We start from the raw sequence: 17,128 nt of genomic DNA on the forward strand, positions 1-17,128 counted from the left end.
CCAATTCTATTTTATACCCCTTCGCCTACCCCTAACCCTTCGCCTACCCCTTACCCTTGCCCCTTGAAACAGAGTGGCAAGGCATAGGGGTGAAAATATTCCCCTAAGAAATGGGACACCACTACTACACCGTCACACGTCATTATACGTCGTTGCTAGCGCCTACGTTACAGGAGATGCGCCAATGTTTATCACAAACTTCCAAGATGCCGTCGTCAGCTGTAGTCTTGCGTGAGTTACAGCTATTTTTTTGCATTTTTCTTCTTGAAGTTCGCAGAAAACAACGGAGATGACGATATCTTCGACGCCTAATGCTGCGTTCACACCAAACGCGAATAGAGCGTCTGGCGCGAGTGATTTCAATGTTAAGACGCGTTTACGCGCATCTGGAGGTCTTGCGGCGTGAATGAGGCGTTTAGCACGTCCACTTCGCTTCAAACTTTTGCTTTTTACACGCGTCATATTGTTAACGAACTTTAGCGATTTTTTTTGCAACCGTTTATTTGAATAACATGACCGTAAATATGAACACAAGATTGAATGTGACATAAAGAAAATGATTATTGGCAGTCATGTTGCCTCTGTAGCTGGTGTATGCAGGTACATTTCTCATACCCCTTCGTTTGAAGTGTGGTCCCGAAAAATCTTCGTTTCAAGGGCTATCTGGCCCTTCCCCTTACCCGTACCCCTCCAACCAAAAGAGAATCGAGACAACCCTACCCCTTCACGGGAACGCGCAAAACGGAGGGATAGGGCCAAGGGGTAGGGGCAAGGGGTGAATTGGGATTGAGCCTAAGAATGCGTTACGTATGCTTCGTATTAGTGTGCTGCACGCTATTTCTTCAGATTCCATGATAAAGGAAGCACTATTCAAGAATGGGAAGGCCAGCATCGCAGTGTCTCGTTCCCTACTCAGGGAACAAAGGTTACATACGTAACCGAGACTTTCCCTTTCATAGGTCTCTCAACACTGCAAATAACGCTATGGGAACGATTTATACCATAACGCCTTCACATACCTGAGAATAGCTGGAAGACAGTGGAAAGTGTCCGCTCAAGCTGATAAGACCTGGGAGCCAGGAGTCATCCTCACATCCAGATCGTAGAACTTGATAAAAGTGTTCGGAGAGGACCATCCTGCCGCAACACAAATATCAGAAGAGCTCCTAAAAAGAGCTTGAGAAGAAGCCATTCCTCTAGTGGAATGTGCACGCACACCTAGAGGTGAAGCCAAACCACACACCTCATAAGCCGCTGAGATGGCCTCAATCACCCAATGAGACATTCTCTATTTGGTGACAGCAGCCCCTTTGTTTTTACCACCAAATCACACAAACAATTGCTCCGATCTACGCCACTGGGCTGATCGGTCGACATAGACCTTTAGTGCCCTGACTGGGCAGAGGCAGAGGGGCCGTGCGTCACTCCCAGTCTCTGAATTAGGAGAGGAAAAAGCCTCCAAAACCACCTGCTGGGAACAAAAAAGGGGTTGACACGACCTTGGGAACGTATCCTGGCCTGGAACGCATCAAGACTTTAACCTGCCCCGGGGCAAAGTCCATACAAGCCTGCAGGTCCCCTATTCTATTGCAAAAGAACTGGCTTAAGAGTCAGAAACTTCTCTGACACAGATTCTTATGGTTCGAACGGCTGACCTGCCAGAACTTCGATAACAATGCCTAAATCCCAAGAAGGAATTCCTACAGGGCGGAAAGGCCTAAGCCGTCTCGTCCCTTATAGAAAACGAGAAACCAGGAGGTGACGTCCAACGGAAACACCTCCTATTGGTACGTGCTCTGCCGAAATAGCCGTCACGTACACTTTGAGTGGCCGTGGCCGCACCCTCTGAAAAACGACTTTGCAGGAACTCCAGTATTGAACTCACAGGGCAATGAACTGGGTCCAGGTCGGGCTGGCTGCACCAAGAGGCGAACAGCCTCCATTTATAAGCATACAGACGCCTCGTAGAGGGGGCCCTAGATCTCAGCCGAGAGTCCAGAATACATTAGCGTGCCCTGCTCTGGGGCCAAACCCACAGCTTCCATGGATCCCAGACGGGGATGTCAAATCGTACCCTGGGCCTGAGTCAACAGGTCTGATCTGAGGGGAACCTCCCACGGAAGGCCGACTAACAGACTGACTAGGTCTGAAAACCATATCTGAGTGGGCCAAAACGGGGCCACCAGCAACAGATGTCTCATTTTGACTTCTCTTAATCTGAGGAGGACCGATGAGAGTAATCGAATCGGTGGAAAGGCATAAAGCCTGGCCCTGGACCACTCCTGAGCCAGAGCACCCAGTCCCAGAGGCGACGGAGGAGACAGGGAGAACCAGAGCGGACAGTGCGTAGTCATGTTCAATGCAAACAAATCTACCTCTGCTCGGCTAAACAGCTGCCATATGAGGCTCACCACTTGAGGGTGCAACCTCCATTCCCCTGGTTCCAAGCACTGCCTTGAAAGCAGGTCTGCTTCCAGGTTCAGATGGCCTGGAATGTGAACCGTCCTGACCGACAGAAACCTGGTCCGTGGCCAAAGGAGGACACGCTTTGCCAACCTGTACAGGGGACGAGAGTGTAGACCTCCTTGGCGATTCAGGTACGAAACTACAGTCATGTTGTCTGTCCTGACCAATATGTGACACCCCTTAAGACCCCTTAAGGGGAGAACCGTTTGAGTGCCAGAAACACTGAACATGTGCGGGAGACAGCCGTGCCCGCATCATGTGAGAGTCTAGTTCTATGCCCAGAAAAGTCGTGTGTTGACGTGGCAGCAACACACTCTTCTGAAGGTTTATGCATAAACCCAAGCTCCTCAAATGGCTGAGTATCAAGTTTCGATGTACAATTGACAAGTCCTGAGATTGAGCTAATATCAGCCAATCGTCCAGGTAGTTTCGGACGCCCTGGAGCCGCAGCGGGGCAAGAGCTGTGTCCATACACTTTGTGAACGTTCGAGGAGCCAGAGCCAGTCCGAACGGCAGAACACTGTATTGATACGCTTTGGCCTCGAAAGCAAACCTGAGGAACTTCCATGGCCTCTTGACGACCTGAATGTGGAAGTACGCTTCCTTCAGATCGATAGTCACAAACCAATCTCCGGACTTCAATGGACTTCAATGTCAGCAGTTTGAATCTGCTCACTCTGAGCACAAGGTTTAGGCAACGCAAGTCCAGTATTGGAGACAAGCCATCATCCTTTTTGGGCACAACAAAATAGCGGCTGTAGAAGCCTGACTCCATCTGAGTGGGGGGTATTTCTTCTAAAGCCCCTTTCTCTAGGATTGACACAATCTCCTGATTCAGAGTCGAAATTTCCCCAGGACGCACCGTTGTGAGAAGGCCGAAAGGAGGTGGGCCTTTCCTGAATTGAATGGTGTAACCGTGTCAAATGGTACGTAACACCCACTGCGAGACTTCGGGCAGGCGCTACCACGCGGCCCAGTACTCTGCTAGGGGTGTTAGCCGTTCTTCCTCTGGAACCTGCCGAACTGCAGGTGTCAGTACAATTGTTGATTACAGAGAGCCCATGGCATCTGCTGAAACAGGAAGTACGAGTGGAGTGATTACGGTAGTCATAGTCTGGTTCCCCTGCGTAGGGTTCCGAAGCACATAAGTGGCGGAAACCTCTACTACAGGGAGCTGTCTCATCGCCCAATCGGGCTGGCCAACCACATAGAACGTGGGGGTTTTGAACCCCATCTTAAACTGGCCACACGCCCGTGACCCTTGGGCCTTTCCCAGAACTCCGAAGGCATGCGTGGAGTGTCTGGAGTGCTGCTCAATTTGCGGTGGAACAGAGGCCAAAATGAGAGAGGCGAATACGCTTGTGTGGTTCATCCAAACTCTCCAATGGAGGGCCAGAGGTCTATCCTTCTGCGTCATGAAGTGAACAAAACCGTGGACGTGTCCTAGGGCCCCAGTCTCTGCATCTCCATAGGCGATGGTTCACTTTGCTGTGTCTCACGGGGGTGCTGCAGGGAAGACGAGCGCAAACGGACTGTAGGTGGTTGTCGCTCGCTCTCCCTAGGCCTACGTGGAATAAGCTGGCGGAAAACAACGGATTTGTTTCGCTGCTCGAAATTTCTCCACCACAACGGTCACAGACTCGCCAAATAGACCATCCTTGGACATGGGGACATCCAACAGGAAGGTTTTTTCTCTCTCTTTGATGTCAGTAAGAGTGAGCCAAAAGTGGCGCTCTACTGACACCATACCCACCATGGACCGGCCTACTGCCTGGGCAGTGTGCTTGGTAGCTCTAAGCGCCAAGTCAGTGGCCCGCCTGAGCTCTTTAACAGCCTTTGGAGTCAGACCTTCTCCTTCATCCAACTCTTTAAGCAGCTCTGCTTGATAGGCCTGAAGTACAGCCATTGAATGAAGAGAGGCTGCTTCCTGCCCTGCGGCCATGTAGGATTTCCCAACCAAAGCAGAACTAACTACACTGGATGGCAGCATGGGCCGCCATTTCCAAGTCATAGCCGAAGAAGGCGTGAAATGGGCATTGGCATTGCCATGTAGGCATGAACCGCTATTTTAGAGATGATGGCAAATCCGCGGGATTCGTGATTCGAGCCTAAAAAGGCTTCTTCCAAGACTTCGAAACCTTGTGGTGGAGGTCTTGGAAGAATGGGAGAGGCCTACTGGGCTGGGCTGGGGCGGGTCTAGCGATCGTTCAGCTTCGACTGGGACTGAGTTTGAGCAGGCTCGCTGTCCCAATCCAGCCCCAGCTTGTTTACAGCACGAGTAACAACGTTTAACAGCTCGTTATAGGACAGAGAAGTGCGCTTTCAATTGCAAACTATCCCAGTGACGACATGTTTAAGACCCAGACACTGCACGCACCTGTCATGAGTGTTTCGTCTTGCGATGAACCTCTCACAGTGGTTGATGCATTTCTTGAAACTTATAATGTCTGCTTGAGAGGAGTGGTAAAACTGCTCTGAATTATAGCAAAGAACACGATAAGGGTAACAGAAAATCCGCCTCCTGAAGGAATAAAATCTGAGGAAATAGCGCGCAGCACACTAAAATGAAGTATACGTGACGTATTCTTAGGCTGGTGCTAAGCGTCATTGGTCAATCAAATTGGCGTGATGGTATCAGGGCTTCAGACATTCGTCCACACCAAAGGTGTTCCCATAGAAATATTCACAGTGTTGAGAGACCTATGAAAGGGAACTTTTAATATCAAAAACTTTAGTTTAGTTATCATGACACATGAATTCTGACACCCAGCTAAACTTTCTACATCATGGGAGGATCATAAGCAAAACATTTTATTATGCATCTCATTTTTACACATTTTGTGTTGAGTGCGTGCATTCATCGAGAGCATTCACTTCCTGACTCTCAAACCCACTGAAACCAGCATTTATACAGTTTCTCGGCTCGTTCATGCTTGTTCTTTTGACTTTCCTCCTGATTTAGGGGCTTCAGAAGGGTCCAGGTTCGCATTGGGCGGGTCCTAATGGAGACCGGACTCTCTCTTCCAGTGGTTCGGCCGACGGTGGCCCTCACAATCAGGTTGGACATTCCTCTACGACTCCCTCAGAGCCGGCTGTCAATCACCAGTCCTCCTCGTCGTCCTCCTCTTCCTCCTCTTCCTCATGGCTAACGGCTACCTCAGGTGTTCGCCACGGCACCGGCCCGACCAAAGAGAGCAACGGCTCCACTGCCACCCAGCACCACAGTCCCAGTTCCAGGTCCAGGCCCGGCTCTCCGGCACATGATCCGCAGCTCGGAGGGAAGGAGATTCCCGCCACTAACTCACGGCTAAACCACGTTCACCCCGGCTCCACGCTAACGGCTCCGGGCAGCTCCACCGCCTCCTCGCCCGCCTCCGCCCTGTCCGCATCATCACCGTCACCTGTGGAGCCCTCGGCCAGCCTTAACAAGCCCGGCTCCACCGTCACCGTTAACGGGAGTGGAGGAGGAGCGTGTTCGGAAGACTCTCGAAGCCCGGTGAAGCTGGAGCCGCTAAAGCTAGAGCCACCGGAGCTGTGTGCTAAAGCACCTCACAGACCCACGCTCTCGTCCTCCACCGTCTCCATTTACCCCACATCCCCTGACGTCCTCAAGGCCTGCAGGTACATCCGTTTTTAACTGATCATAACTAAGTCAGGCAGACTTGTCTAATATGAATCCAAAAAGTATATCTGATTACCCCTTGACTAACTGCTCGTTGGTCAAATTAATTCTAAAAGGATAGTTTACCCAAAAATGAAAATTACCCCATCATTTACTCACCCTCAAGTCATCTTAGGTGTTTATGACATTCTTCTTTCAGACGAATACAATCGAAGGTATATTAAAAAATGACCTGGCTATTCCAAGCTTTATAATGGCAGTGAATGGCTGTTTCTGTTCTGAACTCCATAAAAGTGCATCTGTCCATCATAAAAGTGCATCTGTCCATCATAAAAGTGCATCTATCCATCATAAGCATCTATCCATCATAAAAGTGCATCTATCCATCATTAAAGTCTCAAACAAGCACATCTGCAGCACTAAGTATTTGCAAAACTCAATTACACCTGCGTAACGGGAAAGCGGATCAGACTTTGAGATTGTTGTATGCACAGACAGAAATATGCACTATATTTTGAAGCGCTTGAATGATGTCACATATGGGCTTGCACAAAATTTGCCACCGCATTTTAATTCTGACCACAGTGAGATTCTGAGGGTGTCGAGTTTGACCAAACTTTAAGTTATGATTATTTTTGATTTGTTGTATTCTGCATAAATAACACTTATCTAATATTATTAATATTTTCAGGAATCTTGGTAAGAACGGTTTGTCGAGCAGCCGAATCCTGTTGAACAAATGCCCTCCTCCTCGCCTCCCTCCTCCACCTGCTCCTCCTCTGGATAAAGACAAGCTCAACCCTCCCACTCCCAGCATATATGTGAGTTGCACACAAGCGCGAGTGAGCGTGAGCAAGTGCGTGAGTGTGAGAGCGGGTGTGAGCGTGAGTGAGCGTGAGTGTGAGAGCGCGAGTGAGCGTGAGCGTGAGCGTGTGAGCGTGTGAGTGAGTGGGTGAGCAGGTGAGCGCGAGTGAGCGGGTGAGTGAGCGGGTGAGTGAGCGGGTGAGTGAGCGGGTGAGTGAGCGGGTGAGTGAGCGGGTGAGTGAGCGGGTGAGTGAGCGGGTGAGTGAGCGGGTGAGTGAGCGGGTGAGTGAGCGGGTTCATGTGTGAGCGTGAGCGTGTGAGCGTGAGCGAGCGTGTGAGTGCGAGCGCGAGAGTGCGAGCGTGAGAGAGCGAGTGCGTGTTAGCGCGTGCGAGTGTGAGCGTGCGATTGTGAGTGTGATTGACAATGCGTTTATAATGTGTTTCAGTTGGAGAATAAGAGAGACGCTTTCTTCCCGCCACTGCACCAGTTCTGCACAAACCAGTCCAACCCAGTGACGGTCATACGGGGCCTGGCAGGAGCCCTCAAACTGGGTCAGAGCCTTTAGCCTCTCTCTCTCACACACACACACACTCACACACACACTTTCACACACACACTCACACTCTCACACACACACACACACACACACACACACACACGATCACCTGAAAGGCCAAATGTAGGAGCGACGCACTTTCCGCACAGTTTCCATGGCGACTAGAAAACAGATTGAAACTTGCTTTGCTGTCCATTGTTGAAAAGAATTCAAGGACGAAATGCAAAATTCTGTGGCTGATTTACTGCTCGCACTAGTGTTATAAAGCCGTGCGAGTTTCAGATCAGATTTTATGGGCTTTATTATTATCTTATTTCAAGCTTTTTTACTTTTACATAAATGCATTTGACAGAGTGAGTTGTTAAAGCTCTTCAACTGCCATTGACCTGTGCTGTACAAAACAAATAACCATTAAATAAAATACAGAGAAAGACACAAGTAAACAACAAACCATAAAAACACAGATTTAACTCATGGATTATAAGCCAGATCAAATAAAAATTATTTTAACTTTGATTTAAAAATAGATATTGTGGGAGCAGTTCTGATTAGAACAGGTAAACTGTTCCAAAGTCTCGGTCACCTGACCCGTCAGAAGGAGATGTTCACCACAGACCAGCCATGTGACCCTGTAGCCCAAGACTCACTCGCTCACTCACTCACTCACTCACTCACTCACTCACTCACTCTCACACACACACACACACACACACACACACACACACACACACTCTGTGATGTTGAGCTGATAGCCATGTGACCCTGTAGCCCAAGACTCTCACACACACACTCACACACTCACACTCACACACACACACTCTGTGATGTTGAGCTGATAGCCATGTGACCCTGTAGCCCAAGACTCTATATAAATGCCTCATTCATTCATTTTCTCTCTGCAGATCTGGGCCTGTTCTCCACGAAGACGCTGGTGGAGGCGAACCCCGAGCACCTGGTGGAGGTGCGCACTCAGCTGTGCCAGCCGGCCGATGAGAACTGGGACTCCAGCGGGCAGAAGAAGCAGTGGCGCTGCGAGGGCACTCGATCCTACACCACCATCGCCAAATACGCCCAGTACCAGGCCTCGTCCTTCCAGGAGTCTCTGAGGGTAAAGCTAACCCTAACCCTAACCCTTCCAGGAGTCTAAACCCTAACCCTAACCCCAAGCCTCGTCCTTCCAGGAGTCTAAACCCTAACCCTAACCCCAAGCCTCGTCCTTCCAGGAGTCTAAACCCTAACCCTAACCCCAAGCCTCGTCCTTCCAGGAGTCTAAACCCTAACCCTAACCCCAAGCCTCGTCCTTCCAGGAGTCTAAACCCTAACCCTAACCCCAAGCCTCGTCCTTCCAGGAGTCTCTGAGGGTAAAGCTAACACTAACCCTATCAGATGGAGATACACCCAGAGGGATTTCTTTATTACAGATACCAATTATATGCATGTTTATGTGCCCAAAAAACAACATTTATTTGTTTTATTTCTGGTTTTGACAATTATAACAACAGTATTGAACTGAACAAACTGTTTTAACACTTACTAAATACCTCATTGCATACAATACACACTTCTACATCAATAAATAGTCTGAAAGTGAAAAAAAAAAAAATATATATATATAATGCACTGTCACTAAATTATGTTTTAAATAAAATCTTTTTATTTACTCACTCGCGAACACTCACTCTCCCTCCCTCACTCACTCACTCTCCCTCCCTCACTCCCTCACTCACTCACTCACTCACTCACTCACTCACTCACACTCACTCACTCACTCACTCACTCACTCACTCACTCACTCTCCCTCCCTCACTCACTCACTCACTCACTCACTCACTCACTCACTCACTCACACTCACTCACTCTCCCTCACTCACTCACTCTCCCTCCCTCACTCACTCACTCACTCACTCACTCTCCCTCCCTCCCTCACTCACTCACTCACTCACTCTCCCTCCCTCACTCACTCACTCACTCACTCACTCACTCACTCACTCACCCTCCCTCACTCACTCACTCACTCGCACGCCGTTGTCGTGGAGGACCGTTAAAAAATTAAACATGCTAGCAAAGCCCATCTACGGAAAGCCTGTTCACTCCAACGCCCTATTAAGTCCTATTGGTTGTAGTTCCAATCAGAGTTCCACTGGGGGCGCTCGCCATGTGTGCAGAATGAATGGGAGTCTATGGGGCTAGACGGCTAAATTTGTCTCCCTCACCCGATTGCCGTTGAGAAATCTCAGATTTGATTGTAGGTTTTGCAAGTTCAACATGGGTTATAGATCGAAAGTTGAATGAACGAGTACTTATTGCTTTTCGATTTCTTACAGGTTGAGTTGTTGTTGCCCATAACACCCTAGCATTCTGCTAATGACGTCAGCATTCTGACGTCATTGACATTTTGAAAGACTTTTTAAAGCAAATAAGTGACTCTAAAAAATCTAACACCCAGCAATGTGTAATTTCTTTGCAATTTCTTTGCATCCCCTTTCGAAAACAACATTCAAATTACTAGACAAAAAATTATATCCTAAGAAAAGTGGATTTTGAGCGGTATAGCTCCATAGACCTCCATTCATTCTGCACTCGTCATGTGAGCGCCCTCATGTGGAACAAGAGTGGAACTGCAACCGGAAGTTTATTGAGTGGCACTTCTCCCCTCATTAGACGTTCTCTGATGCTAGTCTTTTTGTCGTGATGTCGTGAAGCTTCGAGGGCTGCGTCGCAGGGAGTGTGCTACGGAAACCCTAAAGGAAGATTTGGCGAATGCAAAATGTATGTATTGTACGCTATAAAGAGGGGGAGAAAAAAAATCTAAATTTTTTTTTTTTTGAAAATATGAATCGATTTGACCTACCAACTCAATTTTTAAATCAAATCGATTTTTTTTTCCAGCCCTATGAATAATAAAAAAGAAATGACTGCCTTTGCATCTTTATATTTATAACAACAGCATTAATATTAACAACAGGCAAAAGAAATTTACAAAGTCTAATGTTTAGAGTTTATTTCTAAGTCTAGAGTTCATCTAAAGACAGACAAAATGTGTTCAGGAAAACTGTTTCCTCATGTGTGCAGTAATGGCTGGCAAATAAAGTTTAAGGGATGCAAGTTATCTTTCCTCTGAACTGTCGTTGACTGATCTCCCCTCAGACGCAGTGCTTTAATGCCACACAATTCTCAAAGCGGCCACAAGATGGCGCCGTTTACCGGTGAATCCAGTGTTACAGAACTGATACCTGATTATGGGAAAATGCTTAAATATCGGGAAAACGATATATCGGGCGATCTCTAAAACTAGCACTAATCGTTTGCATGTGGTATTTTGCATAGTAAGTGACTGAGCTTGTGTGCTTTCAGGAAGAGAATGAGAAGAAGGGGCAGAAGGAGCTGTCGGACTCTGAAATCACGTCATCGGAAACGTAAGTTTGACATGTTTAATAACCGATGATGCTTTAGCTGCACTGATGCTAACCTGCGCTGTTCATTCTGCTCAGTGTTTCTAGGAGCCGCAAAGCTCCCTTCAAACAAGTCAAGTTTGGGACCAACATCGACGTCTCGGATGAAAAGAAGTGAGTCCGGGGTGCATGTGGTTCCCCTTTGTGTTTTTGTATTTTGTAAGTGATAGTGTCTCAAGTGTTTGTATGAGCAAGCAGTGATTTCAAACTCAGAACAAATGAGTCAGTTTCTCTGAATGACTGGAGCACCATCACTTCTTCAGCTCAGTGTGATGAGTCTGTAGTGAAAGCCCGAGTTCAGCTGTGGCTCCCCCTGCAGGTGGAAACTGCAGCTGCAGGAACTCAGTAAACTGCCTGCGTTTGCTCGAGTCGTGTCCGCCGGAAACCTGCTCAGTCACGTGGGCTACAGCATTCTGGGTATGAACACGGTCCAGCTCTTCATGAAGGTCCCGGGCAGCAGAACTCCAGGTGAGAGCCGCTGTCGTTAGACATGCTCAGTCACATGATCTCTCTGCTCATATCACATGATCTCTTGGTGCGTTCAAGTCCTCCTGGGAAGTTCGTACGTACGAGGTGGGAAGTCGTGCTTATAACGGCATGTGTGTTCAAGTCACTTTCGTCGGAGCAAAATGGCGGAGTACTTTCTCTTAATTAATTACACAAAAATACAGTAAGGTTCTTAAACTCTTGTTCTAGAAAATGAAGAACAAAGAAATGTGCATCAGGTGTACTTTGTATTTTTATGTTTTTAATGCATTTATGAAGCCACTGCCAACACATCGTTACATGTTGCATTGTTATATTATAATACTCTCATATTCTGTGTTGGCGATTAGCTAACTGAGCTGTTAATAGAAAAGCCTGACAATATCACAGCTAAATGCCTTTACGTATTGTGTATTCCGCCATGCTAATCACTGACACGCCCCCAACTCGTAGAGATCGGAGCTTAGAGAAAATCCCGAGCTCCCCACTGGTATTTACGACATTGTGGTGGCGTTCAAGTGCGTTCAACTCGTAAATACGATCTATACAAGATGACTTGAACCACCATCTCTGCTCATATCACATGATCTCTCTGTTCATATCACATGATCTCTCTGCTCATATCACATGATCTCTCTGCTCATATCACATGATCTCTCTGCTCATATCACATGTATCTGCTCATATCACATGATCTCTCTGCTCATATCACATGTATCTGCTCATATCACATGATCTCTCTGCTCATATCACATGTATCTGCTCATATCTAGGGCATCAGGAGCACAATAACTTCTGCGCCGTGAACATCAACATCGGGCCGGGCGACTGCGAGTGGTTTGCCGTGCCGGAGCCGTACTGGGGAGTGATGAGCGAGTTCTGTGAGAAGTACGTGAAGTTTCAGACCTGCACAAACCTCTCGTTCCTGATCGTCTGAGAGCGACTGTAGTCAACAGGCTTCATACGCAGTTTGACATTTGGTTTTAGTCATTCCAGGTCTGGACAAGTATGGAAACATTTGTTTCCAGACTATTGACCCTATTCAGTCTTCTAAAATGTAAAATTAAGAATTTCTAAAAATACATTTATCGTACAAGCAGAGAGTTTTCATGGCAGAGGTTTAGTGATCCCTGTGCTTCCCGCACAGATAAATCAATTTATGGGAAACACTGTTTAGTGATTGTTGAACACAATTCAAGGCACCCATTTTCATTATGCAAAGCGAGTCTCTTTTAAACTTCACTAGTCGAATGTGTGTCACTCAGACCAGCAACAGATAAACATCACCTAAATCAGACTTTACTTTGCTTTCTGTGTTTATTCAACACCAAACCACGATTACAGTATCAAACCGATGTGTCAGCGGTGAATATATACAGGTTATAAAGCGTTTTAGGTTTCTTCTCTTCATGCAAGCGCATGTTATCACTACAAAACCAACAGAAAAACCTACGAAAATAAGAATATTTACAGATGTGTATATATACTAAATGTAATGCTGAAAATAATGCTGTATGAACCATTTATGTTAAATACGGTCTGAAAAATCTGCTCAGGGGTTTGGAAATTTGAGTCTGGAAAAGTATGGAATTTTGAAATGGGAAATGTGAAGGACCCTCGAGTCAAAGTTAGAGATGCTTCATCCAAAAATGAAAATGGTCCTCAGTTGTGTTTCGAAGACCAATGAGAATCTTATTTGGCGAGTGAATGAAGATATTCTTAATGAAATCTGAGAGAGTTCTGTCTCTCCTGTGAAAGTCTGATCACCCAAAACTCTGACGCTTCAACCTGAACGAGATGGTAAAATAAACCCATGTGACTGGAGTGGATTAATCTGAGGAGACACGAGCACTTTATATGATCAACAGATTTAATTTTAGCTTTGATCATCGGTAAACGAAAGCTAAGCTTGACTTGCGAGAGCAAACCTCACGCAGAAGCTGAAATGTGCCGCGAAACACGTGAGAATGAACCTCGTCTGTGTTCGTTCGCTGGTTAGTGTTTATATGTGAAGAACAGCCTACGTTTAATCTGATCATGTAACGCGATCGTGTCTCTTCAGGAGACCTGGATTAAAACACTTTCAGTGGAGGGACAGAAATTGCTCAGATTTCATTAAAATATCTTTGTTTGTGTTTCGAAGATGAACGAAAGTCTTACGGGTTTGAGATGACATGAGCGAGTAATTGATGACCATTTTTAATTGTTGGTTGAACTAAGACTTCAGATCATGTGGCGGATCTGACACCGCTTCTGTTGTCGGTCCTTGGACTGATATGCTAAGTGTCTCTTCTGACGCCCTTTTGCAGGAACAACATCAACTTCCTGAAGGGCTCGTGGTGGCCGAACCTGGAGGACCTGTACGAGGCGAACGTGCCGGTGTACCGGTTCATCCAGCGGCCGGGCGATCTGGTGTGGCTGAACACGGGAACGGTGCACTGGGTCCAGGCCATCGGCTGGTGCAACAACATCTCCTGGAACGTGGGCCCTCTCTCAGGTGCGCGACCTGCTCGAGCCTCGTGTAGCGGTGCAGCGGGTGATCGTGAGGATCAGCTGACCCACGGTTCGGCACGCATGGGGTTCGCAGATTACCTGCTACATTTAACCTTCATAGAGTGAAGGATGTATTTTGTCTTGACAATTTACACATTCAAACAATTTTAAACGCGGAAAAGGAGGCGAAAAGTGGGACTCGCACATTATCTGTGCTCTCCTAGAGCGAGACAGAGGCGTCCGAACACCGAATTGATTCCTCTTTTGCGTTTCCTTGCCCTTGAACGGACACATGCACACAGAACTATGACTAAATGCCCGTCTCGGCAAGTATTCTCTCGGTTCTGTCATCAGTGAACAGCTGAGAAAGAACCCGGATGTTTGTCTGTTTATTCGGTCTTAAAGTGACAGCAGCCTAATATTCCTGCTGTTGTCTGTGTCATTAATGTTAATAAAACAACAAAATACAGCCTAAACAAAGATTAATCTATATTTCATTTCTACCGTGAATAAATAGTGCTATTTTACATTTAGGCTTCATTCATTTCTGTACCGTTAGACTTTGTAACTTTGTTATTTAGTATTTACATTTACATTTATGCATTTGGCAGACGCTTTTATCCAAAGCGACTTACATTGCATTTTCAAGTACACATTTACATTCTTATCAGTTCTTGCTTTCCCTGGGAATCGAACCCATGACCTTGCCGTTGCAAGTGCCAACGCTCTACAGTTTGAGCTACAGGAACTTTACTAGTTAGGCTAGTAGTTTTTGCTGTGGTATCTAAGAACTTCAAGTGAGCTTTAAGTAATAAAGGAAAAGCAAAGTTACACACACACCCCTATATTTTTTTTTCTGCTGATCCGAAAAATGATCCGAACCGTGAGTTTTGTGATCCGTTGCACCACTAGCCTCTTGTGTGCGCTGTGGTCCGCTGTCATGTGACTGTGTTTGTCTGCTCCCTGCAGCCTATCAGTACAAGCTGGCCGTCGAACGCTACGAGTGGAACAAACTCCAGAGCGTCAAATCTATGGTTCCCATGGTGCATCTGTCCTGGAACATGGCGAGGAACATTAAAGTGTCCGACCTCAAGCTGTTTGAGATGATCAAGTGAGTGAAGTTTCCTCTGTCAGCGTGTTTATCTGGTCGGTAACGAGCCGTAATCAATCTCTGTGGTGAACAGGTTCTGCTTGCTGCGGACGCTCAAACAGTGCCAGGCCATTAAAGAGGCGCTGGTGGCTGCTGGGAAGGAGACGATCTGGCACAGAAGAGGCCGAGATGAACCGGCGCATTACTGCAGCATCTGTGAGGTGAGTTCTGGATCTGATGCCGAATAAACGTTCCTTCTCATTAGGGCTGTGAACGAATATTCAATCTGTAATTATTAATCGAAAAATAAAAAAACTATTCGAATTTTATTACGTTGCTTTGCTGGCCGTAAATGCAGAGAATCCATGATAAATCCCAAGCACTAACTCACTATAATTAAATTAACTGGGTGGCGCTGTGGAGCGTGTTTAACAAGTTGATTGTATTTGGTCACTTAATGTCGTCGCCTGCCTCGCGAAGTTTGGAATTACTTAGATGAAAATTATCTTACTAAATGATCTTACAAAATGGAATTACTTTTGATCAAATTAATTAACGAAACTGAGTTATCGTAATATCACCACCACAATGAGAAATCACATGAAATCCAAACAGCAGTCGAATGAGGAAAGACCGTGTCCATCACTGCAGGTAAACTCAGCTGAACCCGAGCTGGGTTGTAACGGTGTACCGGTATGGCGGTTAATCGCGATATTGACATGTACGATTATCATATCATGAACATTTGCTTATCCAGTTTTGGGAAAAAAATTAACCCAGAATCTCACCTGCGCATATGCAACTTCTTTCCACTTGACTGCTTGGACTCCACCCATACATGTGCAGCGGAGAAGCTGTCGAAGACAGAGGCCGCGAACTCTAATCTCTATCCCCCGCCGACAAAAAAGTTAAAATCTGCAGTGTGGGAATACTTTGGGTGTCCGATAACGAATTTGGGGTTGTCCTTGAAGATGGTTATCCAGTTGTGTCCAGAAATGTGGACGAAGAGTGGCTGCAAAAGGAGGAAATATGTCGAACATGTTCTCCCATATTCGCGAACACCATCCCTCCCTGCAGATAAAGTTCCATTTATAACTTAAAGGGGGGGGGGTAAAATGCCCTTTTCACAATATGTAAAATAAATCTCTGATGTCTCCAGAGTGTGTGTGTGTGTGTGTGTGTGTGTGTGTGTGTGTGTGAAGTTTTAGCTCAAAATCCCCCACAGATATTTCTATATAGCATGTTAAAATTGTCAGTTTTTGAGGGTGAGCAAAAACACATTGTTTTGTGTCTGTTCCTTTAAATGCAAATGAGCTGCTGCTCCCGGCACAGGGGGCGGAGCTTCAACAGCTTGCACTCACACACACATGCACTGAAAATATCCAAAACTTTTAGCCTTTTATGTTCAAACCGGATTCAGAAAATGATGGAGAGACTCAAGAATCATCAAGAATCTATGTAGCTTATGAGTAGTTACTTTCTAGTCATTGATTAGCATATTCAGTCTTGATAATCTATAAATCGTGTTCAGGGGGCGGGGTTTATGTAAATTTTAGGGTTAGTGATGTCACTAATGTCAAGTTCACACTGCACGATTTTCAAAGTAGTCGGGTCACTGTTCTTTTCACACTGCATGACTATCTGGGGTAACATTCAGTTGCTGGTGTGTTCACACTGCATGACTTTACAAAAGACAGAATCGCCGACAACTTCAGTCTGGTCCGCAAACTACGTTTCACAACCAAACACGTGAGAAGTGATAAGGAAATAACGCAAGATCAAGCGTGCATGAGACCGGAGCTCTCGCAAGACTGAAATTGTTATTAAAAATGATAGCCTGCAAGAAGATTGCAATCCAAATTGTCTGTGCGCTGATTTGCAGCAAAAAGGAGAAAAATAAACAGTTTATGCAGGAGGAAATGGTTAGGAAGACGAGGGGAGCGAGGACTGTGTGTTCTGCAAAGAGAGTTGGGGGTAAATAAATAATTTTGCAATGCGCTGCTGTTGCTGCTGGTCAAGCAAATGTTTGTGCTTTGTTTCTGTGTGATATAATTGTAAATATATCTATTAAAATACTGATATTCTGGTCTATTACTCCTCCCCGAACTCCTCGCTGCTCTGTATCTCGCTCTCTCATTGGCTGTCGGTCATCGAACGC

The 17,128-nt window shown here is 46.3% G+C and overlaps 1 protein-coding gene across 1 annotated transcript in view; it reads left to right on the top strand.

Annotated features, from left to right (window-relative positions):
• The window catches only part of kdm6al (lysine (K)-specific demethylase 6A, like), a gene marked incomplete at its 5' end in the record, with an annotated part of 78,063 nt that overhangs the window by 56,860 nt on the left and 4,075 nt on the right, over nucleotides 1-17,128 (top strand). The window contains 11 exons of the mRNA XM_084425857.1: nucleotides 5,429-6,087; nucleotides 6,780-6,909; nucleotides 7,339-7,444; nucleotides 8,352-8,557; nucleotides 10,804-10,865; nucleotides 10,941-11,015; nucleotides 11,221-11,369; nucleotides 12,161-12,275; nucleotides 13,697-13,884; nucleotides 14,850-14,991; nucleotides 15,065-15,191. Coding sequence (XP_084281983.1) covers nucleotides 5,429-6,087; nucleotides 6,780-6,909; nucleotides 7,339-7,444; nucleotides 8,352-8,557; nucleotides 10,804-10,865; nucleotides 10,941-11,015; nucleotides 11,221-11,369; nucleotides 12,161-12,275; nucleotides 13,697-13,884; nucleotides 14,850-14,991; nucleotides 15,065-15,191 — 1,959 coding nt within the window. The remainder of the gene's footprint in view (nucleotides 1-5,428; nucleotides 6,088-6,779; nucleotides 6,910-7,338; nucleotides 7,445-8,351; nucleotides 8,558-10,803; nucleotides 10,866-10,940; nucleotides 11,016-11,220; nucleotides 11,370-12,160; nucleotides 12,276-13,696; nucleotides 13,885-14,849; nucleotides 14,992-15,064; nucleotides 15,192-17,128) is intronic.

This window comes from Rutilus rutilus, assembly GCF_951802725.1.
Source record: "Rutilus rutilus genome assembly, chromosome: 12".
NCBI lineage: Eukaryota > Metazoa > Chordata > Actinopteri > Cypriniformes > Leuciscidae > Rutilus > Rutilus rutilus.